Raw genomic sequence first — 27,457 nt, 5'->3', positions numbered from 1 at the left:
GGTTAAAATACTAAACTCATAAAAAGAATATAGGCAAAAATATTCAAGCAGATGTGTTATCAAAAGAAATAAAGACAGGGTAAATAAATGCATTTAAAAAAGATAACCATTATAAATTCTTAAGAAAATGGAATCAAATCCAAAGCAAGTTATCACTACACTGACTTCCAGGACTAATATTTAAAAAGATTAACCACAGCAAGTGCTGGCAGGGTTGCAGCAGAAATGGAATTTTCTTATGCTGTGGGTGAATGGGAAGGCAAAGGAAACCATTTTAGATCAGAGTTTTGCATCTCTGAAAATGCAAAGCATTCACTGACACTGTAACAGCATGAGAAATAAAACATATATGCACATAAAGAACTGAATGCAAATATTTATAGCAGCTTTATTTGTAATACCCCAACCTAGAAATAACCCAAAACATAGACAGATAAATGGATAAACAAAGCATTACCTATATAACGCAAACTACTCAGAAATAAAAGAATTAACTATTCATATGTTATTGTTGAATTGCAAAATACTGTGCAGCATAAAAGTACCTGTTGAAGAGTATGTACACCTTATGATGCCTTTAAAGTTATAGAACACGTGAACTAATCTATTGTAAAGGAAGATAAATCAACAACTACCTGGAGGGCTAAGGAAGACAGGGAGAGATTATAAAAGGGCAGGAGGTGACTTAAACACAGGATAGGACAAAAGTAAGTTTACAGTTGTTTGAATAAATAATAACATAATAGTAAATAATATTACAAGAATTAACTTGGTATTTTGCATACTTACAACTGTAAACCTATTTTTGCTGAACCTATATATGGGTGACAGTTAAGTTCTTTTTATCTGTGAGTTTCACAGCTTTATCCTTATGTCAAAGCTCACTAAACAGTACACGCTAGATAAGTGTACTTTGTCATGTGTCCATTACATATATACCTGAACAAAGCTTTATAAAGTAGTTCAAAATAAAAACCTGGATACCCCTTTTCTTAGAAAATTAGGTTGTAAAAATAATCAGGTTTTCAACTGTACAGCAACTCTACCTCCTTTCTTATCATATTCCGTGAGGGGCAGCCTTGCCTCAGTGGCAAGAAATATTGGCAAGCAGCTCTGACTAAGGCACTTAGTTGCTTGGGCGTCCTTCTACTAAGTGAAAGGTCACCAGGGTGATTCCTGGTCAGGAAACACGCCTGTGATGCTGGTCGGTCTCCTGTTGGGGGATCATACAGAAGACAACCAATTGATGTTTCTCACATTGATGTTTCTCAACCTCTCTTTCTCCCTCCATTCTCCTTTCTCTAAAAATAAACATACAGTCTTTTTAAAAAATACTGGCAAGTAGTGAAGACTACTGCAGTCTGAATCAACAGCAATGCTGGCTGGGTCACAAAGGACACATCCTAGGACTGACTATAGAATCACCCTTCTCTCTAGTTGTGTTCTCCTGCCTGTAGAGCAATAACCCCGAGATGAACACCCCAGAGAGGCGAGGGGAAGACCACAAACCATTAGATTGTTTTCTCTGCCACTGACCTTAGCTGGAGGAAACAGTTATAGAAGGCCTCAGAACATTCTACACACAGGTCACACAAGCCATTGTCCCCGAAACATTTGTGGATGAACATTCAGAAGAGGTACCTTCCATCTAATTGACTTCAGTCTCTTCCACTCCCTATTAATATGGTGTTTCTGTCTCAATTGTGGTCCCATGTATCCCAGAGTTTTATAACAAATGACACCAATCTATGAAATTTTGCACATCATGGCACATGGCTCCTTGCACAACCTGTGGAGTAGGTACCTTCAACATTATGTAATATAAATGTAGACAGAGCTACAGAATCCATTTTGTTCACAGAAGCACAACAAAAGCCTCCTCCTTAGGATGACCTTTGACCTCCCCAATAATTATGGTACCAGGCTACAAATTAGGACCACAAAGTCATGCATTCTTTCTTTCAAGGCCTTGGGTATAATTACAAAACTTATATTGAACAAAGAGTGATTTTTGCCATCACACCTTACCTTCCAAAGCACAGAAGTCTCGGATCTCCACAGTATCTATTCACTTCTACATGCTGACAGATCACAATTCTCCTTTCAAATCACCCCACCCACTAAATACAACCCCCAACATTAAAGGTACACAAGTGAAAGCACCTTCACAAAAAAAAAAATCATTATCAAAAGCAGTGAACAGCAAGCAGTTTACAAATTTACAGGTTGGTGAATGAGAACTTAGAAATATTCATCCCAGCATAATGTGGTAACAACAATGTCCTTGAAAGGAAAAGCCCTTCTTAGCTAAGGATGGGTCTGCTGGACCATAGGGGTCAGTTGCAGTCCCTCGTCAGACAGAAAGGAATGAGGATCACACCAAGAGCTTGGAGTATTCATAATTTCCTCAAGCAAGTGAGAACACCGGGGTCAGTTTCCCTGAGTACGCTGCAGTTGTGACCCACACACACTCTGCAGGTGAGCCAGCTTATAGATATGAAACGGCTGTAGTCACAAACACTGGCACTGACAGCAGTCTGGTGATAGCACAGTTCAGGTTAGAAAATGCAATGCAACTTCTTAAAGCCTCACTTCTTGGACCTTATCAGAAATCTAACACAGTGTACATTCCACTAAAAGAAATTTAAATTTAGGTAAATGGGTGTAAAGAGTCTCTTCCAGTGTTGTTATAGAGAGTGAGGAAATAAAACATTCCAAGCATATTTAAGGCTTTTCTTCATTGTGAACTCCCCAGCGTATGTATGAAGAGGTGAGATTTGCGAATGAACTTGACAGTGTTGAATAAGGTGCAGTGTTGTCTATAGGATTTTGCACATTCAGTGCACATGTCTTTTGTCAGTATGAATTCTCTGGTGTTGCATAAGGATAGATTTGTGACTAAGCATTTTCCACAAAGACCGCATTCACATAGCTTTTCTCCAGTGTGAACTCTCCAGTGATCGGTGAGGCTACTTTCCCTCGATACACTTACCACAATCACTACCCTCATAAGGCATTTCTCTGGTGTGAACTTTCCCATGTAAAATCAGGTTAAATATTTGTTTAAGGTGTTTGGACATTTTTTAAAATATTTATTTGTTAGAGAGAAGGGAAGGGAAGGAGAGACAGAGGAAGAGAAACATCAATCGGTTGCCTCTCACATGCTCCCAATTAGGGACCTAGACTACAATCCAAGCATGTGCCCTGACTGGGACTTGATCCAGCAACCTTTTGGTTTGTGGTACAACACCCAACCCATTGAGCCACACCAGTCAGGGTACTTCTTAAAAATATTTGCTGCACTCATAAGCTTTTCTCCAGTCTAAAGTGTGTGATGTCAAAAAGGTCACAGCTATTTCTAAAGGACTTCCCTTATATACTACATTTGTAAGACCTTACACCAGTGTGAACTCTCTGGTGTTCAGTAAGGGTAGAGGTTTGGCTTAAGGACTTCCAACATTCATTACACTCATACAACTTTTCTCCAGGGTGAACTCTGTAGTAATCAATGAGGCTAGAGGAATGCTAAAAGACTGCCCTCGTAAGTCACACTCATAAAGCTTTTCTCAGAATAAACTTGATGATGTGGACTACTGGGGAGGTTGTCAAAAGGATTTGCCAGTCATTACAGTCATAAGGCATTTCTCCAGTATGATCTTTCTTAATGTCAAATGAGGTTACAATTTTGTCCAAAGGTTTTCCCATATTTGCTTTACTAATAAGGTTTTTTTCCAGTGTGAATTCTGCGGTGTCGGAAAAGGCTAGAGCGTTGTCTAAAGGACTTACCACATTCATTACATTCATAAGGTCTTTCACCAGTGTGACACCTGTGGTGTTCAATGAGTTTAAAGCTTTGGCTAAAAGCCTTCCCACAATCACTACATTCATACCGCTTTTCTCTGGAGTGAACTTTTTGGTGTTGAATGAGGGAAGAGCTTGTGCTGAAACACTTCCCACAATCACTACACTGATAGGGCTTTTCTCCAGTATGAACTCTCTGGTGCCGAAGAAGGTGAGATTTGTGGCCAAAAGACTTCCCACACTCACTACACTCATAAGGTCTTTCTCCACTGTGAACTTTCTGGTGTTGAATGAGGTTAGAGGTATAGCTAAAGTATTTCCCACATTCCCCACACTCATAAGGCTTTTCTCCAGAATGAACTCGACAGTGTTGAACAAGTTGGCTGCGTCGTCTAAAGGATTTCCTACATTCACTACACTCATACGGCTTTTTTCCAGTATGAACTCTGTGGTGTTGAATAAGGGCAGAGCTTTGGCTGAAGGACTTTCCACAATCAATACACTCATACGGCTTTTCTCCAGTGTGAATTCTCTGGTGGTTATTGAGTACATATTTGTAGCTAAACCATTTCCCGCAGTCACTACACTCATACGGCTTTTCCCCAGTATGAACTCTCTGGTGTTGAATGAGGCCAGAGCTGTGGCGGAAGAACTTTCCACAATCACTACACTCATACGGCTTTTCTCCAGTGTGAATTCTCTGGTGTTGAATGAGTATGTATTTGTAGCTAAAGCATTTTCCACAGTCACTGCACTCATATGGCTTTTCTCCACTGTGAATTTTCTGGTGTTGAATGAGTATATATTTGTAGTTAAAGCATTTCCCACAATCACTACACTCATAAGGCTTTTCTCCAGTGTGAACTCTCTGATGTTGAATAAGGGCAGAATTTTGATTGAAAGACTTCCCACAATCACTGCACTCATATGGCTTTTCACCAGTGTGAATTCTCTGATGTTGAATGAGGTTAAATTTGTAGCGAATGCATTTCCCACAAACACTGCACTCATTCAGCTTTTCACCAGTATGGCTTCTCTGGTGTTCAATGAGCTTACAGCTTCGGCTGAAGAACTTCCCACAATCTCTACACTCATATGGCTTTTCTCCAGTGTGAATTCTTTGATGTCGAATTAGGTTAAATTTCCGGCGAAAGCATTTCCCACAAACACCGCAATCATACTGCTTTTCTCCTGTGTGAATTCTGTAGTGTTGCATGAGACTGGAGGTTTGTCTGAAGGGCTTCCCACAATAACTACACTCATATGGCTTTTCCCCAGTGTGAACTCTTTTGTGTTGAATGAGAGCAGAGCTTTCACCGAAGGACTTTCCACAATCACTGCACTGATGGGGCTTTTTACCAGCATGAATTTTCTGGTGTTTACTGAGATTAAATTTATAGCTAAAGCATTTCCCACAAACACTGCATTCATAAGGCTTTTCTCCAGTGTGAACTCTCTGATGTTGAATGAGGATATATTTGCAGCTGAAGCATTTACCACAAACACTGCACTCATATGGCTTTTCTCCAGTGTGAACACTTTGATGTTGAATAAAGGAAAATTTGCGGTTAAAGCACTTCCCACAAACACTGCACTCATACTGCTTTTCTCCCATGTGAACTCTCCTATGTTGAATGAGGTGAAAGATTTGTCTAAAGGCTTTCCCACATTTGCTACACTCATAAAGCCACTCTCCCAAGCAGATACCATGGCACTTAATGACATTGTGGCTGTAGCTGGCAGCTATTTCACGTTCACCCCACTGGTGATGACCTTTTCCACCATGAAAGGCCTGCCAACTCTCACCACAATTGGGTGGCTTTTCACTGTTAGGAGTGGCCTGGTGTTGGAGAAGGCCTGAGATGACTGGAAAGTCCTCCTCAACCTTCTTACTAGTGAAAGGTGCCCTTGATACATAGCACCTGCACCTAGTCACAAACCAGGCCCTGTCCATATCTTTTTTCCAGGGATTTTCTCCCCTGGTAGGCCTTGGTTGCTGGTGAAAGTTTGCACTGAAACAGAAGCCTCTCACACATGCGTCACTGAAGAATGCTTTCTGCTCAAGGCACGCTGCTTGGAACTCAGTCAGGTGCAAAATAGTTTTCAAGGCTGAGACACACTGCTCACAGGGATGGGTCTTCGGGGGTGCTGGAGTTGTTGTAGAAACCCTTACCTGTGACTCTCCTTCTATAGATACCCTCTGCTCAGCAGGGGCCTCTTCATCTTCCCTCTTATGCCAACAACCTGAAAGTAGAGAAATGCTGAGGAAATGGATGTTGACTTTGGTGGAAGGGGTAAGGCCAATTTCAAAAGAGTGTCAGACATAATACATTGGTTTCATGGGATTGTCTGAAAATAAGAGACCTGGAGACAGGTTAAATAAGGGGTTGTTGTGTAGCAATGGGCCTCTAAAATCACAAATTAGGGGACACCTCACAAAACAAAAAAAAGACAGGTTACATGCACCACATGGAAGAGAAGCCGAACCCACAACTCAGTCTTCTGCTAACATTGCACAGCAAGGCCTGTGTGCTGGTGACATGGGCAAGCTGTACAGAATGTTGGTTACATCTTTCTTCCAGTAAAATTCAATAAATGAGTAGCTGGTATTTGAGGACTACTTAAGAATGTATGTGCACCTCATAACACATGCACAGGTCGATGTTTGAGAATACCACACAGCAAGCAGTGCAGTGAAATGGTGACACACAGACACCACAAAAGTGAAGGTGGTCAGGAGCCACAAAGTCACACATGAAATGACAAGTGAACAAAGTGTCAAGTATTGGAAACAAAAGGTAAAAATAATTTGTGCCCTGTGGCACTTGAACCAAAACAATACTGGACACAGGGGAGGTTGCTGGTATGACCAGAATACAACCCTTATCTCATGCCCTCATCCAGCTGCCACTCATCAGCACCAGGCCTCATTTAAGACCATCCTGCATTGTCCACCCTCTGAAAACTACCAGTGTTCTTCCTGCACCTTCTGTTGTGCAAGAATCTCAGAATCTGAATAATCCAAGCCTGAATGAAAGACCACAGTGGTGAGCAGCTAGCACTGCCCAGAGCAAGTCTTCATACAATAGTATTCAGGGAAGACAATATTTCCCCAGGGATGATTGGGGTGTCCATGGCCCAGTGCACTACACAGCTCAGCACTGGCACCCACAGCACAGATGACAAGAAAGTGATGTAAATTAGCATACCAAATAGTCTGACTGTGCAAAAGACAGATCTACCTCTAAAGAAAATGGGGAAGGTAAACACATCACCTCAGGACACTAGGCAAATGCAAAAGTCTTACCCACAGATGCTATAAGTGTAAAGATTTCCAGCATCACATCATAGTACAGCAGTCTCTGAGCCTCACCAAGGAGCCCCCACTCCTCCTGGGAGAGGGCAATGGCCACGTCTGCAAAGTTCATATCCTGCCAGAATGGGGACAGTTCATTCCATCATCAGTTTCTGTTCTAGGATTCCAAGTTAGTTATGCCCCTCACCCTCCACATCCACAAGTATTCTAATGAGACGTGGGTTAGATCATCTGCCTCTACTTCTCAAAATATTCTGTATCCCCCATGACCAGCCAAACACAAATCCAACTTGACACAAAGCTGCTCTACACCTGACTCCTTTCCCATCTGTCCCACATCATTAAAACAAAAACAAACCACACAGATCCCTGATTCAGCTCAGCCTCTCCTGCAAGCCTTGGCCTATTCTCCTATCTTTGCCTGGAAGACCTCCCAAATCTCATTTCACTTGTTGCCCAAAACAGGAACCACTTCATATAAATCTTAATCTGAACTAAGGACCCTGGGCTTGGTGTCAGTTCAAGGTCCCCAGGCCCCAGGGCTGGAAGAGTGGCACCACAGTCCCAGGACACCTCTCTCTCAGATTCTCTCAAAGAGTGGGAGGCCCTGAAACAAACCAGGACCCTAAGCGATTTGCACTCGCAGGAATCTGTGGAAAGAGAAAGGTCAGCTGAGAGCCTGGCCACCACCGCCAGGACCCACGGGCTCAGGCCGCTGAGGGCCCTCTCCCCACCCGGGGCCGGAGCCCTCGAGCTGACCGCACTACCTCAGGGCCTCCGACCTCCGTACAGCCTCTTTCGTGCAGTCACATCACCTTTCACAGGATTCACCTTCCTGTCTCCAACTGCTGTCACCTCTTCTAGTCTCTCCTTCCTCCCAGCAGTGTTTGGAAATCGTTACAACCGGATCTCAGCTAAGGTCCCTCTTTTATTCACAGCCCTCAACGCCCCCGTGTCCAGAGAAAAAAAGTACAACTCCTCACGTACAACTTCGCCTCAGTTTCTCCGCCGCCTTCAGACACAAAACAGGGGCCGGGTGTCCCGGATTCTCCCGGTTCGGCCACCCCTGCGCGTCCTTACACGGCGGCCCCTCAGCCCGTCACCCTCTCCCACTCTGTCATACCTTGTCACTCACGAGCGCCTCACGGCCCCAGGTGCCAGGACCTAGGCTGCAGGACGCGGCAGGCGCCCCGCACCCGAGCTGCGGCGCTCGCTAGGTGGGGCGAGGCGGGAGGACCCGGGGGTCGCGCACTCACCGCAGCGGGGCGCCTCAGCGCGGCCACAGTGCACGGAGCCGAGTCTGCCAGGCTCAGAAGCCCCGATCCGGTCAGCTCCTGGCCTCAAGCTTCGGACGCGCCTCTGAGCAGCAGGGACCACTCCTCTGGCGTCTCTTCGGTCGCCACCTCACGCTCTGGAGCTTCTGACTTGAAGAACCGACCGCAGAGCTCAAAATGACCGCCACGAGAGGACGAGGGAAATCCCGCCCCAACCTGGAACGCACGCAAGAAATACCCTTCTCCCGGCCGTTCCGGGCCTCAGTCGGGCCGTCGTTCGCATTGCCCTGTGGGTAATGTAGTCTCGTCAGCACAGGGGAGGTTAGCTTTCCCGACACGGACCTTGGCGAATAGAGAGGTCGTGACTCAGCTAGTGGCGCTGGGAAGTGACAACTTTAGGTTTCAAGGGCGGATCCAGGTGTCTGGGGAGTGTGGTCTGCAACTGATCACTTGTTTGGAGACATTCCTTCTGACTCTGTGTAACTCAGAATGCTCCCTGAGGCGAAAAGTATTATTCCAGTTATTCCTTAATACTACAAATCTAAATGGACAGGTGTTTTAACTCAGACACAAAATGCATCCACTCTTAGCTGGACTGTGGTAAACATTTTCTGCCAATTCAAATACATGGAGTCAGAATCATAAATAGATTTTGTAACTCTGTACGTTTAGTCTGAGCCAGGACTTGGAGGACAGGGAGGGATTTAGGTTGCCTTCAAGGAGGAGGACAAGGAGTTATATTTGCCACTGTTTCCCACAGAGAACATCTCTCCTGCCTGTGTCTTCAGTGACGGTGTCTGTTGAGGAAAGCCCCAAAAGTCTAAAGTCAGCTCCCATTCTGAAGAACTTAAACCTAGCCTTATTCAAATTCTTAAGATCTTTACTAGGAGATACTTACATACACGGGCAATGCAGCTTCTCCCAGTGGTGGCCAAATGGAAAGAATGCACACTGCTCCCAGGACAGGACTCCTTTCTCTAAGGGTTGACAGTAAAACCATATCTTGGGTAGTCACGTAGACAACCAGAAAGAACAATGCATTCCTAAGTTAACAGATAATATCAGGCAGTTATCACATTGTGTACATTCATTAACCTCCCTCAAGGAAGTATGTTTATCTTTGAGTGGTATTCCAGTTTTCTGGGTAGTCAGCCGAGCCTGAGGCTATAAAAAGTTAAAACACAGAGTACAGCATCTTATAGACAGACACCTTTGCTTCTGGAGCCATATTGCATCTCTAAGTGGGTTTCCTTCCTTTATGGAACAACATTGATTGCCCATTAAGTATTTCCAACTTCATATTCTTAAGTTACATTCAATTCCTGTAAATACCTGACATATTTCTAAAACAGAGAACAACTTACCAAATTCTATCTGGGTATGGGAGAGGGACTACAGTGCTCTCAAGCAGAGCACACGTGCAAACGGGGAATCCGAACACCGTCCTCTCATTTCGTTTTGATTAGAAGTGATCATTACTCTGCTGACTGATGGGAATCTTGTGCATGAGGAATTCATGTGTCGGGAAAAAAGTTGTGAAATGCAACTTACGGAAAGATATTAATAATGACTATGTAATCAAAAGACAGTGGTAGAAATATATCTGGGAAAGTATCAGTGGAGGGGGAAAAGAGTTAAGACCTCAGATAATATTTATCAAGAGACACTAAAGTCTGACTTAAGCTGAACCTAATCTTGGTATTGTGATTCTTTTTAATTGGTTTCATTTTAGCAGATTTGTAGCGCTTTCTCATTGAAGTTTTAAGCTACAATTTTATGACTAATATGAAACAACTCTTCTAGTCTAATAATTATTGTGTTCTTTAATGAAGAATCTGTCCAAATATGTTGCCTATTTTATGGGCTGCTGATTGGTCTGTTTCTTATTGATTTTTGTGATTTCTTTTACATAAAAGTTTTTTAATCAGATACAACTTTTTTCTACAATTCTGTTGGCAATTTTTAATAATTTTAAGTTATGTGTATGTGTAAATAGTATGTAATCTCAGTGTTTTTAGAGGTGTTTTTACAAATAATTAGCAATTCCTCAATACTGCACTGTTTTGGTTAAAATCTTTATTAAAATTCCTCTATAAAAATTGCTATGGAATTCCTTTCTCCTGATTGAGCCCTATAATGAATTGGTTTGGGCAATAGTCCTAGTAGATAAACCCATAAGGATGAAACTTGGAGATTGGTTTGGTCATACCCTTGGGCTTGAATGAAGTGCTCAGTATCTACCCATGAGATTGGATGCCACTGACTCATGGCACACAATGGTATCATAATTAATGTTACTTGGGACTGACTTTGATAAAGTGACAAGTATCGCAGATGTTAAGACCAGGGAAGTGAGCAGTGATCATTAAGGCAGTGACAGTGACTACAAAGACTGTGGTTAGGAAAGAATACTTTTGATTTCATGTTATTATTTACAAAGAGAAAATGGTAAATTCAAGTCTTAGTACAAGAAAGTTCCATGAGAGCCCTAAAAGAAGCTCTGATTTCTGTAGCTACAATGTACATATTGCTGAAAAATCAAAACATGTATTTTGTGATTACAATAAAAGTTAAATACAGTACCACAATATTTCTCATGTAACACTTAGGGCACTGATACATATAGTGAAATTCAGAATCTTGGAATGGGGACATACAGTTAAATGAAGAAGAAAATAATTTGGAACTCTTAAGTAACTGAGTTTCTCTTACCAGGTGTCTGGGGAGACTAGCCTTCCTCTGAATATCACCTGGGGTAGCCACTTGTAAAAAAAAATGTCAATTTACCTTGACAAGTGTGGCTCAGTTTGTTGGGCGTTGTCCTGCAAAACGAAAGGTTGCTGATTCAGTTCCCAGTTTGATTCCCAGTCAGAACACATGCCTAGGTTGTAGGTTTGGTCTTTGGTCGGGACGGGCAGGAGAGGCAACTGATGGATGTATCTCTCTCACATTGATTTTTCTCTCCACATTTCTCCCTCCCTTCCCCTCTCTCTGAAAATAAATAAATAATAACATTTTATTTTAAAAGATGGCAATTCTTCTGAAGACTCACCACACCCCAAAACTTGTACTAATTCTCTTCATGATCCAGTAAAATAATGGGCACATCAGCAAAATTGATATTTTGCCAGTATTTATTATCAGAAAAGAGGGGAGCAACTATGGGTATGGATTCTAAGGCTGTTTAACCAATAAGGGTAAAATATACAAATAGACCAAATACAATAAATATAGGAATGGACCAAATTCATTGACCTTGTGCAGTATTAAAGAGTCTGGATTTATTGTGTTAGCTCAAGCAGAGGGAGGAGGTGGCTCTAACAGCCTGTGTGTTAAGCTGACTGTGGAGTCATTGGTGGCTTTTAGTTAATGAGGCTGAGATGCCAGAGTTAGTCTTGCATGATGTACAAGACAGAGTTGCAGGGCTTAGGGATAGAAATAATGGCTGAATTTATCATGTGTGAGAAGTACGTCTCTATATGTGTTAATCATATGTCTTATATGTATTTTACAATGTTGACATTTGAAGGCCCACAGACCTGGAAGAGACTGCACTTCCTGGGGCTGGTTAATTCTAAAAGATAATAAATGACAGGCCCAATCACCTTGATTTCTTTCATATGCAAACTGGCCAGTTCAAAGCCATACAACCATCCACCTCCTTTGATTCTCACACAGGCCATATGTCCCCTAAATCAACTCAGGACGAGGTCCCCAAAATTTAACGACCACCCCTATGCCTCAAAGCCTACCAGAATACTTCAAACTCAACAATCCTATATGCTACACTGACTCACCTTTCTCAAGGAAACCACAAGAAAGTGAAAGGACAAAAAAGCCTTTTTCAGGCCCTCTTTAGATCTCTCTTTCCTTGAGTCTGTCCGGCATAATAAACTGTTGTTTCTGTGAGCCTCTATTCTCAGGACTGGAGAGATTAGAAGCATCTCCGACCCAGGTATTTTAAAATGTATACAAACAGGACATACCAGACCAGAGCACCTGGACCCTGAACCCAAAGATAACCGCGAAACAAACTGAAGTTCACTGAAGCCTGAAACCTCCTGATTTACAACTAATTGCCATGACTACCCAGCTACAGCTCCCCTTCCCCCTTATCCCACAATAAAAACTTGCAGCCCCTACCTCTCAGGGCTGGTGCATTTCTCTGCACCTAGCCCCTTCCCTTTGGGAAAGTAAAAAAAAAAATAAAACTTTGCTCTCTGCGTTTTCTTCTTTTCGTGAATTATTTCACAGCCCGTGTCACTGGCCACCATAATAGGAAGGATTGTACCCACGTTCTCCTCAATCCTTTGTGCCTTCCAAGCAACACTAATGCTTTGTCACATGGCCACAGGTTGGCACAGCGTGTTCCCACTCTTGGGAACTGTAATGGAAACTTCTTACAGACACATTAAACTCTCCAAGCCATCATGCAGTCACCTCTGTAAATTAAAACCCTATGGGTATAATCGGGATAATTTGTGTAGCGAGCAGGGTTACTGTGTTAGACAGAAGAGCAGGCCTTCCTGATCGCTCTTGGCTGCCTAACTGGATTCATTAAACAGCCTACCATGCCAGGGAAGGTACAGCTGGCACTTTGGCTGCCATTTCTTTATTCTGTGAATGTGTACGCTGCCACGGGACTTCAAATCAAGTATAAGATCTCCAAAGGATGTGCCTTTATGGCTACCTCCATTTAGTTTTGGTTGCTGAAATCTTCTAGGATATACAGTGGGATTCCTGAGTGCCATCTGATTCTCTATCCCAATACACCCAGAGGGCATGACTAAGATAACTGGGTAACATAGAAGGGAAATATTTAGGAGTGAGGAAGTTCCCCTAAATAAGAACGTTATGTGACTTGAGCCAACACCGTAGTGTGGGCTAACCCATTTTATCCAACTCTTGTAAGCAAAATCATACATTGATCTGTTTTCACAGAAATGTCTCTGGCATAACTGCATTACTAGAAACTGGGACTGGAGCAGGTCTGCCTAGGTGCGGCCTGTAGTGTATGGGTTCTTGGCTTTGTGCGGGCAAGATTTCAACAGGTGATTTTGAGAGTATGTTTATGAAAGCTGAAGACAGTGAAAGAAGAAAAAGCTTAGGATTAAAAAAAAGCAATAGGAGAGACTAGGTGGAGCTCCTATGGCTCTCTAGAAACCTTATGGGGAAATAAGTGAGCCGAGGAGGGGCTAATACCAGCTTACTGGTGAGTCAAAGAAAACGGGGCCATGATGAAAGATTCAGGGGGTCAGTCTGGGACAATCTGCTACTGCCCATTGCTGTCCTGGTTGCAAGTCTTTTGGGGACCCTTAGAATTTAAAAGGTGCAGGCCTTTGCGGGGAAAGGAGGAGTAATAAAAAGGTGTGGGTGTTCTCTGGGAAAGCAGAGCGCATACCGGGACCTTCATTTTGAGGGTTTTAATGGCTGGGCACTTGGGGGAAGTTTTAGGGGAGGATCTTAATAAAATATTCATCAGCTTTATGCTGATGTGCCAAAGTGAGATTTATTCCCTTAACTTAATCTGTCCTTAGGTGTGCTTGGGAGGAGTGCTACTGTCAACCATTTACTTTTTTTTTCTGGTCAACCACTTACTCTTAAGCATCACTGGTTGTAGAAGATAGGATTGAGTGCCTTACGAGATGGATGTAATCTGCTCGTCCCTTTCCCTATTCCACTTGTCCTGGCTTGCTGGCCTGTCTCAACTTCATGTTCAGTTACATCATTTTGTCAGTTAGGAATAGATCACAGTGAGAGTATTTACATCAGAGAAATGGACAAATATTACAAACCTAGACTTGACTTAATATATTATTGAATGTTGAGAGTTAAAGAAATTGGTAGAGAATATGAGGTGTTTTTTTTAAAGAATGTATTTCTTTTCCATTACCATTTATCCCTGTTTTACTCCCCTGTAGAGAATACCTTAACAATGCACATTAAATTTATAACTGCATGGTAATAGTAGGCTTTAAATTGTACATAAAAAATTGAGGAAAAAATTCTCTACTTAGTATTCAAGTGTAATTGTTCCATATGGCAAAGAAGTCACTCAGGTCAAAGTCACTGGGGTCATTGAGGAATGAGTAAAATTCTAATATATGTCTTTGTTGCTATACTATCTATTGGTTAAAATAATAAATTCATTAAAAAATAGGCAAAAGATTCTGAACAAATATTTTACCAAAGGAAATAAACAGAGGGTAATTGAATGTAGGAAAAAATGGCCACCATTATGAATTCTCAGAAAAATGGAATTAAAACCAAAGTGAGCTACCGCTACAATGATTTACAGAGCTAATATTTACAAAGACTAATCATAGCAAGTGCTGGCAGGGTTGCAGAACAGCTTGAATTTCTATTCGCTGTGGGTGGGTGGAAAAGCAAAGGGAACGATCATTTTAGATCATATTTCTGCATTTCTAAAAATATAAAACATTCTCCAACACTGTAGCAGTTTGAGAAATAAAACATATATCAATATAAAGAACTCAATGCAAATATTTACAGTAGCTTTATTTGTAATATTCCAAACCTGGAAATAATCCAAACCATAGGCAGATGAATGGATGAACAAAGTGGCTATCCATAGAACAGAATAACACTCAGCAAGAAAAAGAATGAACTATTCACATAAGCATTATTGTTGAATCTCCAAATAACTGTCCGGCATGAAAGAAACCAGATTTTTTTAACATGTATACACTTTATAATGCCTATTAAATTACAGAAAATATGAACTAATCTATGGTAAAGAAAGATAAATCAAGGATTGCCTGGAGGGCCGGGGTAGGCAGAGAAAAGTTTATTAAAAAGGAGGAGGTAGCCCTGGCTGGTGTGGTTCAGTGGACTGAGTGCTGGCCTGTGAACCGAAAGGTAATTGGTTTGATTCCCGGTCAGGGCACATGCCTGGGTTGTGGGCCAGGTCCCCAGTTGAGATGTGATCTCACACATTGATGTTTCTCTCCCACTCTTTATCCCTCCCTTTCCTTCTCTCTAAAAGTAGATAAAGAAAATCTTAAGGAAAAAAAAAAACCCAGGAGGTAAGTAGAGGGTGGGGCAAATGAAGGTTCACAGTTGTTTTTATGGAAAAAAAATACAACAGTTAATAAATGATAATACAAGACTAAAATTTGTGTTTCACAAACTAACAACTGTAAACCTAAACTTTCTCCACCCTGTATATGGGTGACAGATAAGTTCATTTCAGTATGACAGTGTCACAGTTTTATGCATATGTCAGAGCTCACCAAACAGTCCACATCAGATAAGTGCACTTTGTCGTATGTCCATTGTAAATAAACCTGAATAGAGCTTTAAAAAGCGATCCCTCATAAAGACCTAGACACATGTTTTGTAGAAAGTTAGATTGGCAACACTATATGGATTTTACCATCTCTCTCCTCATGTCCTAAGAGAGGCGGCCTTGCCTTAGCAGCAGCAAATATGGGCAAACAGTGAAGACTGTTGGCATTGAATCAATAGCAATGCTGACTGGGTCACTATTAATAGACACATCCTGGGACTGACTACAAGATCACCCTTCTCTCTAGCTTCTTCTTTTCTGTAGAGCAACAGCCTTGAGGTGAACACCACAGAGAGGCCAGAAGAATCCACAAAGGCATCACATTATTTTCTCTGCCAGTGACTTCAGCTACAGGAAACAGTGATGGGGACCTGAGACTGTCTGTACACAGAGGTCACACAAGCCAGAGCTCCTGAAACATTCATGGATGAACGTTCAGAAGAGGCACCTTCCATCTAATTGACTGCAGTGTCTTGCACTCGCTATTAATAGTGTTTCTGTCCCAATTGCGGCTCCACATAACCCTCAGAGTCTTACAATAAATGACACCAGCCTATAAAATTTTGTACATTATGGCATGTGGGTCCTTTGCATGACCCGTGGAGGATGTCCTCTCAACAGAGCTGGGAATTACATAATATAAAAGTAAAAAATGGGAATAAAATTCATGTTGGTCATAGAAGCACAGTAAAGGCCTCTTCTTCAGGGTGTCCTTTGACTTCCCCAATAATCAGGGACCAAGGCTGTAAATACAGACCAAAAGCCATGCAGTGTTTCTTTCAAGGCTTTGGGGGCTAATGCAAAATAAACCAATATTAGACAACGAGCACTTTTCTTCCATCATTCTGTCCCTTCCGAAGCATAGAAAGTGTGCGATCCCTACAAAATCTGTTCGTTTCTGTATGTTGACAGATCACAATTCCACTTTCAAATCATCCCACGCACTAAATAGATACACCAAAATTAAAGGTACACTAGCAAAGAGACCACTGGAATAAGATCAAACACCAGAGCAGTGTACAGAAAGCAGTTTCTAGGTAGATGAAAGAGAATCTGTAAAAATTTATCACAGCATAACATGAGAACAACGATGTGATGAAATACATAGTCCTTCTTAGCTGAGGACAGGTTTTCTGAGACAAAACAGAGTCAGGTTCATTCCCCAATCAAAGAGGAAGGAATGAGGATCCTGCCAAGAGCTCAGAGAACTGATAATTTTCAAGAAAAAGGAACAATAGAGGTCAGCTTCCCTGAGCACACTGTGTTTGCGACTAATGCACACTGTGCAGGTGTGACAGGTGGTAGTAGTGAAATGGCTTCAGCCACAAAAACCGACATCAATCGGGTAACACCCCTGGGCAGGCTGGAAAGTGGGTGCAGCTTCTTAAAGCCCTGCTGGTACCTGAAACTTACAAGGAATCTAGCACAGTGTATGTTCCGTTAAAAAGGGCTTCAAATTCAGGTAAAAGGATCTCAGAGGAAGATCCCTCCTCCTGTGTTGATATTTGGGGTGAGGAAATAAAACATTCACAGCACATTTAATATTCTCCTCCAGTGTGAACTCTCTGGTGTTTAAGGAGATTTATGGCTAAATGATTTCCCACATTTGCTACACTCATGAAGCTTTTTCCCAGAATGACCTGGATGCGGGGGGAGTAACATGGGAGCATTGTCTGAAAGATTTCCCACATTGACAGCACTCATATGGCTTCTCTCCAGTATAAATTCTCTGGTAATTAATGAGGTTAGATTTGTAGCTAAAGCATTTTCCACAATCACTGCACTCAAGGCTTTTCTCCAGTGTGAATTCGCTGGTGTTGAATGAGGATGAATTTTTAGCTAAAGTATTTACCATAATCACTACAGTCATATGGGCTTTTCTGCATTGTGAAGTCTCTGATGTTTAATGAGGTTAAATTTGCGGCTAAAACATTTCCCACAAACACTGCACTCATAAGGCTTTTCTCCAGTGTGGACTCTCTGGTGTTCAACGAGCTTAGAGTTCTGTCTGAAGGATTTCCCACAATCTCTGCACTCATACGGCTTTTCTCCAGTGTGAATTCTCTGATGTTGAATGAGGTTAAATTTGCGGCAAAACCATTTTGCACAAACACTGCATTCATACCGCTTTTCTCCAGTGTGTACTCTCTGGTGTTCAATGAGGGCAGAGCTTTGTCTGAAGGACTTCCCACAATCACTACATTCATATGGCTTTTCTCCAGTATGAATTCTCTGGTGATTAATGAGGATATATTTATACCTAAAGCATTTCCCACAAACACTGCACTCATTTGGCTTTTCTCCAGTGTGACCTCTCTGGTGTTGAATGAGATTAGAGCTTTGGCTGAACGACTTCCCACAATCTGTACACGCATATGGCTTTTCTCCAGTGTGAACACTCTGATGTCGAATGAGGAAAAATTTGCGGTTAAAGCATTTCCCACAAACACTGCACTCATACGGCTTTTCTACAGGGTGAGCTCTCCCAGGCTGAATAAGGTCAAAGAGCTTTCTACAGGCTTTCCCACATTTGCTACTCTCATAAAGCCATTCTCCAGAGCAGACACCATGACGTTGAACAGGTTTGTGGTTGTGGCTGGCAGTTTTCTCACATTCACCCCACTGGTGATGACTTTTTCCACCGAGAAAGGCTTGCTCACCATTATGAGGTTCCTCACTGTTAGGAGTAGCCTGGTGTTGGAGAAGGCCTGAAATGGCTAGGAAGCCCTTCCCAACCACCATACTGGTGAGAGGTGTCTCTGATACACGGCACCTGCACCCAGTCACAAACAAGGCCCTGTCCATGCTTCCTTTCCAGAGCTTCTCTCCACTGGCAGGCCTCTGTTGCTGGTGATGGTTTGCACTGAAACAGAAGTCTCTCATACACACGTCACTGAAGACTTCTTTCTGCTCAAGGTTCGCTGCTTGGAATTCAGTCAGGTGCAAAATAGTTTTCAAGACTGAGACACACTGCTCACAGGGATGGGTCTTCGGGGGTGCTGGAGCTGTCTTAGAAGAACGGACCTGTGACTCTCCTTCTACAGATACCCTCTGCTCAGAAGGGGCCTCTTCATCGTCCTTTTTATGCCAACAACCTGAAAGCAGAGAAATGCTGAGGAAATGGATTTCAATATTGGTGGGAGAGGAAAAGTCCAATTACAAAGATGTCAGACATAATACACTGTTTCCACAGGATTGACTGAACGAAAGGGACCTGGGGGCAGCTGTGTAGTGCTGAACCTTGAAGATCACAAAATAGAGAAAAGCTCACCAGAAAAAGGATACAAAGATGGCAAGCACTACATGGAAAAGAAGCAGGATCTCCAACTCATCTTCTGCTAACAGCGTTCAGCAGGGCTTGTCTGCTGGTGACATGGGCAAGCTGTTCAGGAGGTTGGTTATGATTGTTCCCTAGTAAAATTAAATGAATGTGAGGCTGGTGTCTGAGGACTACATAAGGATGCATGCACACCTCACAACGCATGCACAGGTCAATGTTGGAGAACACTGTAGAGGGAGCTGTGTAGAGAAACAGGTGATGCATTGAGGCCACAGACATGAAGAGAGCCAGGAGCTGGGAAGTCACAGATGAAATGACAAGTCAGCCGAGTGTTATAGATGAGAAAGAAAAGAAAAAATAAGGTGTGGCCAGTGGCATTAGCACTAAAACACTATTGGACACAAGACAGGTTCCTGGTATGATCTGAACACAGCTCTTATCTCATGCCCTCTCCATAGCTGACACCAACTAGGTCCAAGCCTCCTGTTAGTCTCCATGGAGACCATTTTTCCATGTCCACCCTGTGAGAAAACCAGGGTTCTCCTTTACCCTCTAATGTACTCAGAATGTGAGCAATTCAAGCTTTAATGAAAGACAACAGTGGTGACCAGCCAGCACTAACCCAGAGCAACTCAGCATACAAGACTACTCGGGGAAGACAAAGTTACAAAGACTGACTTAAGGAGGATCTTATGAGAACAGCCCATGGCTCATGTAAATAATGCCCGTGACTTGGCATGGGCAGTCACAATGAACTGTTAGCTACAGGAAGGGGGGCAGAACTGGAGGTCATGGATCTGGACATAGTTACCCTGCCAGGGAGAAGGCAAGCACGGCGGGATCCATTAAGCTGTCAGCAAGACTCCTGACTCATGGACACTTCCCTGTACTTTTTGATGCAACACGTGTTAGAACTGCTCAGAGAGTTCATGACTCAGGACACTCCACACAGCTCAGCACTGGCAGCCACAGCACAGATGACAACAGAGTAGTGGAAATTAGCAGAGCCCGTGGTCTGGCTGTGGGAGAGACAACGCTACCTCTGGAGAAAATAGGGAAGGCAGGACATCACCTCAGGACATGAGGAGAAATGTGAACGTCTTACCCACAGATGCTACAAGTGCAAAGATTTCCAGCATCACAGTGCAGTGCAGAAGTCTCTGAGCCTCATCAAGGAGCCCCCACTCCTCCTGGGAGAAGGCAACGGCCACATCCGCAAAGTTCATATCCTGTCAGAATGGGGACAGTTCATTCCATGACCAGCTTCTCTCCTAGGATTCTAAGTTTGTCCTACACCCCACCCTCCACATTCTTCTGCTCACTCACATCCCCACATCAGAGCAGATACCAGGCCTTGGTGCCATCGGTGTCACTCTCTCCTTATATCCCCATTGATACTATGAGTTCCCACAACAGCAGGCAGATCGGCAGATAGCAATACCTGAGCTCTGAGTCTGGCATGTGGGCCACGCTGCCTCTTGTCAGTACGGCGGGCATTTATAATTTACAATCATAGGTTAGGAAGAGAAGTTGGCCTTAGATGGTGTGACTGATTTGACAATACCACTGTGGTCTCCCAGATTGTCCCTACAAGGCATGAAAAACATGGAATCCCATTCAAACTATGACCCCCATCATAGGGGCTGGAGGCCTTCAGTTAAACTACTCTCTGCACATAATTTTTTCATCACCTCTCTCTCACACAGCTACCTTCTCAGAGGGACAACTTGAAATGTACCACAGTCCTACCATGACAGAGACGGTTCTCTGATCAGCTTCTTTCCCAGGATTCTAATTTCACCACCTCTATAATCCATCTCCTGCTCGTCCCTCTCCCTCCCCTACCAGTGGAGGTTTTCAAGCCCAGCAACACTGACGTCCGCTTTCTCATCAAGGTCCCATTAATCACTGCATCAGCCCTCAACAACAATAGGCAAGTGGACACACAAATGGACCCTAGTCTTTGGACCTGGCGAACCACATACACCCTCTTTTCAGGCAATTCCCATGAGGTTCCCCATATCATCTCTTCCAAAATCCACCAGACATTGGCTGACCCTTCATTCACTCTATGTCAATGCCAGAGCCCTGGGGCCATAAATTCACACTCCCCCTCCAAGTGCACCTCAGTCTTCCTACCACACCTCTCTCTCACAACTGTGTTACCACAGCCCTGGCTTCCTCCTGCCCTGTACCACAGTCATCACCTTGACCTCTCTACTCAGTAGTCAGCATATGTGGTTCAGAGAATGCATGGTAAATTCAAACAGGATCACGTACTACCCAGACTCTGATGGTCCCCACTCACAGGGCCTGCCCTGAGTCCTGCTGTGAAGGCCTCCCTCTCTGAGGGTTCCTTGCTTCAACCTCACTGACTGAGAACCACATCAGATATCATATGCACAGCCCTCCTCCATTGGCGCTGCTCCGGATGTCTGTCCGCCAGTCTCAGCCTTCCCCTGTCCACCTCCCACTCAGTGAAGGCCCAGCCCCAGTGGCCCTCTGCCCCATGCCCAGTGAGTCTCACAGATGACCACTTATGCCCCTATACTAATCTGTCGGCCTGACTGGGACACCCCAGGTCTCACCAAGGGTCACAACAAACTTCTGGTGAGTCTTTAGAGCAGTGAATACACACCAGGTCCAGTCTCCTCTTGTGTGAATTACTCTTAGGCCTTCAATCCATCTCACGTCCATGCAACCCTTAAAGTCCTGGGCCACATGCCACAGCATACTCTCTCCCTGACCTCCTACATGACAACTGCTGTCCCTAAGCTGTGTTGTGACACCCACTTTGCACAACCAGGGTTCCCAACAGGAAACCAGTCCTCACTCCCACCCTCTTCTTACTGGGCTATTACTACCAGTATCATCCTGACCATGATTCCATATTTCACACTGACCTAGAGCTCCTCCCTGGTCCACATACTCGCCACTACCTTTTGGAGAAGTCTCCATCCTGAACTCCTCCTTGGAGTTCCAGATGCCCATGAACTGCTCTCTGAAACAACTCATACCATTAACAGGCCAAATTTAAAACTGATGTCCCTAGTGAAAATTACTCGTACTACTGTGGCTTTCCCCTCAGTTCATGGTGGGACCTAAACTTCTCAACTTGTCATCATCCTTGATGCTTACCTCTCTCTCTCTCTCTCTCTCTCTCTCTCTACCTCCCAATGTGAAATTCCATGCAGCGACCTGGCCTAGTTGCTCAGAGGTTGGACTGTTCTCCCAAAATTCCAAGGTTTTGGGTTCAATCCCTTGTCAGAGCACATATAAGAATCAAACAATGGCCCTGGCTGGTGTTGCTTAGTGGACTGAGTGCCAGCCTGAGAACCAAAGGGTCACCGGTTTGATTCACATTGAGGACATGTGCCTGGGTTGCAGGCCAGGTCCCCAGTAGGGGGCACACAAGAGACAACCACACATTGATGTTTCTCTCCTTGTCTTTCTCCCTCCTTTCCCCTCTCTCTAAAACTAAAGAAATAAAATCTTTAAAAAAGTAAAAGGAATCAAACAATGAACACATCAATAAGTTGATTTACAAATCAACATCTGCTCCCTCTATGTCGTCTGTCCACTCTTCCTTTACCTCTAAAATGAACAGATAATTTTTAAAAAAAAAATTTAAAGAAAATCCACGCAGCCACACCTCAATCACCCATCCAGAATCCAACTGCTTCTCCTACCTCCACAGCCCCCTTCCTGGTCCTTCACACTCACCCAGATTGTACAAGCAGCCTCCTGCCTGGATGCTACCAATTCCCTCACACCCACCCTCTCCTCCAGGCTGCAGCCACAGTGAGCCCATTGAGACCTGGGTCAGATCACCTGCCTCCACTGCTGCACATCTCCCATTGCTCCCACCACCTGCAGAATAGACAGCCAACTTGTCACAACACTGCTTTAGACTCAATGCTGTCCCATTGCTCCCAGTTCCTATAAGAAAGAAAGGATACCTGCAGGTCTGTACCAGCTAATCCGCCCTCCAAGCCTTTGCACATGCTGGTATCTATCCCTGGGAGGACCGCCCACATCTCATTCCACTGGTTGCCAAACAAAGGAAACACTTCATATAAATCTAAACCTAAACTAAGGACTCTGGGCCTGGTGTCAGTTCAAGGTCCCCAGGCCCAACAGCTGGAAAGTGGCACCACAGTCCCAGGCCACCTCTTATCTTACAGACCCTAAGAGTTGGAGGCCAAGACATAAGCTCCACAAACCAGGACCCTAAGCGATTCTGCAGTGGCAGGAATCTGTGGAAAGAGAAAGGTCTGTTGAGAGCCTGGCCACCACCGCTAGAGCCCACGGGCTCAGGCCTCTAAGTGCCCTCGCTTGGCCTGGGGCCAGGTGACTGTACTACCGCAAGGCCTCCATCCTGAGTGCAGACATTCCCAGTTACATCACCTTTTACAGGATTCATCTTCCTGTCCCCAACTGCTATCACCTCTTCTGGCCTCTCCTTCCTCTCAGCAGTGTTTGGAAATCGTTACAACTTGATCTCAGCCAAGGTCCCTCTTTTATTCACAGCCCTCCAGAGCCTCCACTTCTGAAGAATGAAAGTAAAACCCCTTACGCACTACTTTGCCTCAGCTTCTCTGTCGCCTTTAGACACAAAACAGCACCGGTTTTCGGAATCCTCCCCGCTCTGCCGACCCTGCGCGTCTTCACACGGCGGCCCCTCAGCCCGCCACCCTCTCCACCCGTCACACAGTGTGTGCCCCCGCCAGCGCTCCACTGTCAGGGCGCCAGGGGCCTGGGCTGCAGGAGGCGACTGGAGCCGGCCCCTGGGCTGCAGGGGTCCCTGGGCTGAGGAGGGAGGGACCCGCTGCCCGCCCCCCCTCCCCACACCTCAGCCTGAAGCCTCCGCGCCGCGGCAGCCTGGGGGCTATGGGCGGAGCGGAAGCTGCGAGGCTGCGAGGCTGCGAGGCTGCGAGGCCCGGATCCGGCCGGTGCGGGTCAAGCTTCGGACGCACCTCTGCACGGCGGGGACCACTCCTCTGGAGCCCCGGGAGTGGCGACCTGGACTCTGGAGGCTCTCTCTCGGTGAACCCCGCCGAGAGGCCAAAGTAACCGCCAAGAGGCGGACGCGTGTGTCACGCAGGAACCCCAGGCTCTGCCTGGCAATGCGGTTTTGGGGCTTTCACTGACCAACCCTCCCTCGTTGGGCGTGTTGCGCTCTGGGTAATGTAGTTTCTTTCGCTGTTCAGGGTGTTGGTGTCCCGGTAGCACACTTCGGGCATTAAATGAATTGAGGCAGCAGCCCTGGCCCTGTCTTGTGGTTGGTTAAGGCGTCCTCACCCATATACCACCATCCCGGATTGGGGAACATAGGAGAGTCAACCAATGAATGCATAAATAAGTAGAATAAGAAGTTGATGATTCTCTTTCTCTAAAATGAATAAATTTTTTAAAAAGTGTTGCAGTAGCACAAATGTTCCTGGGAATTAAGAACTTTAGCTTTCATTCTGCATGGCTAAAGAAAACAGCATTAAAATGAAAAGAGAACCAACTATATGGGAAAACATATTTGCCAATGATATCTTGGACAAGGGTTTGATCTCCAAAATATATAAAGAACTCACATGACTCCACTCCAGGAAGACAAACAACCCAATTAAAAAATGGGCAAAAGACTTGATCAGACACTTCTCCAAGGAGGACAGAGGAGAGGGCCCAGAGACATATGAAAAGATGCTCAGCATCAGTAGTCATCAGAGACATCATCATACACTCCTGGTCTTTTCGATTTTCCATAGAACTTATCACCAATAAACTATGTAATAACTTGGTTTTGTGTAATGCTGTCTCTCCATTAAAAAGTAGATTCTGTGTTTTGTACAGTGAAGGTCCAGTGTAGCTACCAAAGTGCCCAACAGTTGTAAGAACCTCAATAATTTCTGTAATAAGACTTACTGAATGACATCACAGATTTCTGCTCTTTTCAACCACCCAGCTATTCTTTCTATCTCATCCCTTTTTATCTCCCTCTCTATCTCACATGCTTCTATACTTTCTATTCCAGTATACTGGAAAGGAATATTTTGAGACAACTTGCAAATAACTAATAATCCTGGATAACGGAGAGCTGTTTCATTCTCTCACTTATTATATCCCAGCATTTTCTGGCGTGCTCTGTGTTCCCTGAGATTTAAAAAAAAAAAAAAAAAAAAAAAACCAAACTTTTCACAGGTAAGTTCTTCCCTAGCTATCTGCAGTTTTCAATACAAAATTTTATACTTCAATATTAATTTCTTTCAGTAATTTAGAAATTTGTACAATCTGCCAATGTCTTTCAAAGATCATCTCAACTCCCCATGAAGGTCTTGCCACTGAAATTAAAGGTGACATGATAACCATTTTATACCAAGGAGATGACATCATGGTGTCCCACACCTTTGTCTCAGGTTCAGATGCTCCTCTCCACACATGCACAGGTGCTGCCCTGGCACCTGCTGTTCTGACTGCAAGTGTCATTTAGTCAGTTTCTATTTTGTACATAGGAGTCAGATTCATTTACCACTGAACACTGAAATTAGTAGAAAAGACAAACATAAATCTCTGTCTCTTATGTTTCCTGGGATTGGACCACAAATATATTTTGTATATGAGAAATGATGCTTCCCAAGAACACCTGATACATCCCATCCCTTTGCCCAACTGCTTTAGGGCTGCACGACACCTCTCCTCTCTCCTCACAGTTATGGTTTCTGTGAAATCTTTTTGTCCTCTCTCACCCTAAAAACTTTACTCTGCAGACTCATGGCCAGCAATGAGATGCAACTACATGCTGCTGCTGAGTTGCCTGGGGTCTCAGCCCAGTGGCTGACATGCATGTTTGATTTTGGTGTATTTAATTTTAAAAAATTCATTTAATTATTTTTTGAAATTTTTTGTTTATTGATTTTTTGAGGGAGAGAAACACGAATTTGTTGTTTTACTTATTTAAGCATTCATTGGTTGCTTCTTATGTGTGCCCTGACCAGGGATTGACCTGCAACCTTGGTATATCGGGATGATGCTCTAACTGAGCTACCCAGTCAGGGCCATAAAATTGATTTTAGAGATAGAGAGGGAGAGGGAGAAACGTAGATTTGTTATTCCACTTACTTATGCACTGATTGGTTCTTGTATGTGCCGTCTTGGGATCTAACCCACAACCTTGGGGTATCAGGACGATGCTCTAACCAAATGTACTACCTGTCCAGGGTGGGTTTTGGTGTGTTTAGTTATGAGCCTGTTGTGCTGTCTGTAAAAATCCAACTCTAAAATTTCTGTCATCAGAAGTGTTAGCATTTACCTTCTGTTTAGAGACCTGAGGGCCTAATTATGTCCTCATTTAAGGAAGTGAAATACTCATTTAAAGAACATAAAGCCTAATAATGCTGGTGGGTTTGGGGGGAAAAAGGGAATAGTCAAGACTTCAGTGAATTTCATGATCCCAGACACCGGGGCCTAGGCTGCTGCAGGATGTAACTGACACTCTGCACTGGGTGGCGGGTCTCAGCTGGGTGAGGTGTGGGGGAGGGGGGGACATGCTCACCCAGTTCCCACCTCCGGGAGCCTCTACAAGGTCACCACCACCGATTCTGTGGGTTGGAACGGAGGCTGTTAGGCGTTCGAGGATCGGAGGCCCTATCCAGTTGGCACTGCAAGTTGTCAATCCTCAAACGACCTCTCAACAGTGGGGATGACTTCTCCGGAGACTCTTGTCGTGCCAGGTTTCTCCAGAGTCTCCCACTCCCTCTCTCATATCAATAAATATATTTTTGAAAAATATGTTGCATCACTGCAAATGATGCTTGGAAGTAACAACTTAGGGTTTCAGGAGCTCTTGGCAGGATTCTGGCAGTGTTGTCCACAACACAACCCTTACTTGTTTGGAGATAGTTCACGTTCTGTGAATCTCAGGATGCTCCCTGAGGTGAGAAGTATTATTTCAATTGTGCCTAAAGACTACGAATTCAAATAAACATTATTTTTATTCAGGCATAAAATGCATCTACTCTTAGCCAGAACATGTTAACCATTTTCTGCCAATTTTAATGCAGAGTCAGAAGCGATAGTGGATTTTATAACTCCTTGTACCTTCAGTCTGGGCCATAATTTGGGAGGAAAAGAGGGACTTAGGATGCCCTTAAGAACTAGGAGTTATCTCTGCTACTGATTACTCTCCTGCCTGTATCCTCAGTGACAGTGTCCACACTATAGAAAAACATTGTTTATCCATTTAGTATTACCTACCCAATATTCTAAGATATATTAAATTCCTTGAGGAATCTATCATATTTCTCAAACTGAGAGCAACTTATCAAATTATGTTTGGGTATGGGACAGTGACTAGTGTTCTGAAGCAGAGCACATGTGAAATATACAGATGATGGATTGTATAATTGTACAGCTGAAACCTATATAATTTTATTAACCAAAGTCACAGCAATAAATTCAATAAGAAAATTAATAAATTTTAAAAATGG

The 27,457-nt window shown here is 43.8% G+C and overlaps 2 protein-coding genes across 2 annotated transcripts; both read right to left on the bottom strand.

Annotated features, from left to right (window-relative positions):
* Positions 1-2,024: 2,024 nt before the first annotated feature.
* LOC112313910 (zinc finger protein 551-like) lies at positions 2,025-27,362 on the bottom strand. Its single transcript, XM_053915881.2, has 8 exons — positions 26,524-27,362; positions 20,422-20,567; positions 20,086-20,209; positions 11,179-11,382; positions 9,290-9,368; positions 8,374-8,887; positions 7,109-7,232; positions 2,025-6,045 (listed from the first exon to the last, which is right to left on the bottom strand). Exons 7-8 carry the CDS (start codon positions 7,227-7,229, stop codon positions 3,716-3,718), a joined length of 2,451 nt encoding a protein of 816 aa, XP_053771856.2. The 5' UTR covers positions 7,230-7,232; positions 8,374-8,887; positions 9,290-9,368; positions 11,179-11,382; positions 20,086-20,209; positions 20,422-20,567; positions 26,524-27,362; the 3' UTR covers positions 2,025-3,715.
* LOC112313862 (zinc finger protein interacting with ribonucleoprotein K) lies at positions 17,567-21,971 on the bottom strand. Its single transcript, XM_053915880.1, has 3 exons — positions 21,831-21,971; positions 20,086-20,209; positions 17,567-18,795 (listed from the first exon to the last, which is right to left on the bottom strand). The coding sequence occupies exons 1-3, from the start codon at positions 21,969-21,971 to the stop codon at positions 17,567-17,569; spliced, it is 1,494 nt and encodes a 497-aa protein (XP_053771855.1).
* Positions 27,363-27,457: the final 95 nt, after the last annotated feature.

Source organism: Desmodus rotundus, chromosome 12 (assembly GCF_022682495.2).
Source record: "Desmodus rotundus isolate HL8 chromosome 12, HLdesRot8A.1, whole genome shotgun sequence".
In the NCBI taxonomy this organism is placed as follows: Eukaryota; Metazoa; Chordata; class Mammalia; order Chiroptera; family Phyllostomidae; genus Desmodus; species Desmodus rotundus.
Note: the sequence above shows the minus strand (reverse complement) of the source record. Positions and strands in the feature narration are given on the sequence as shown.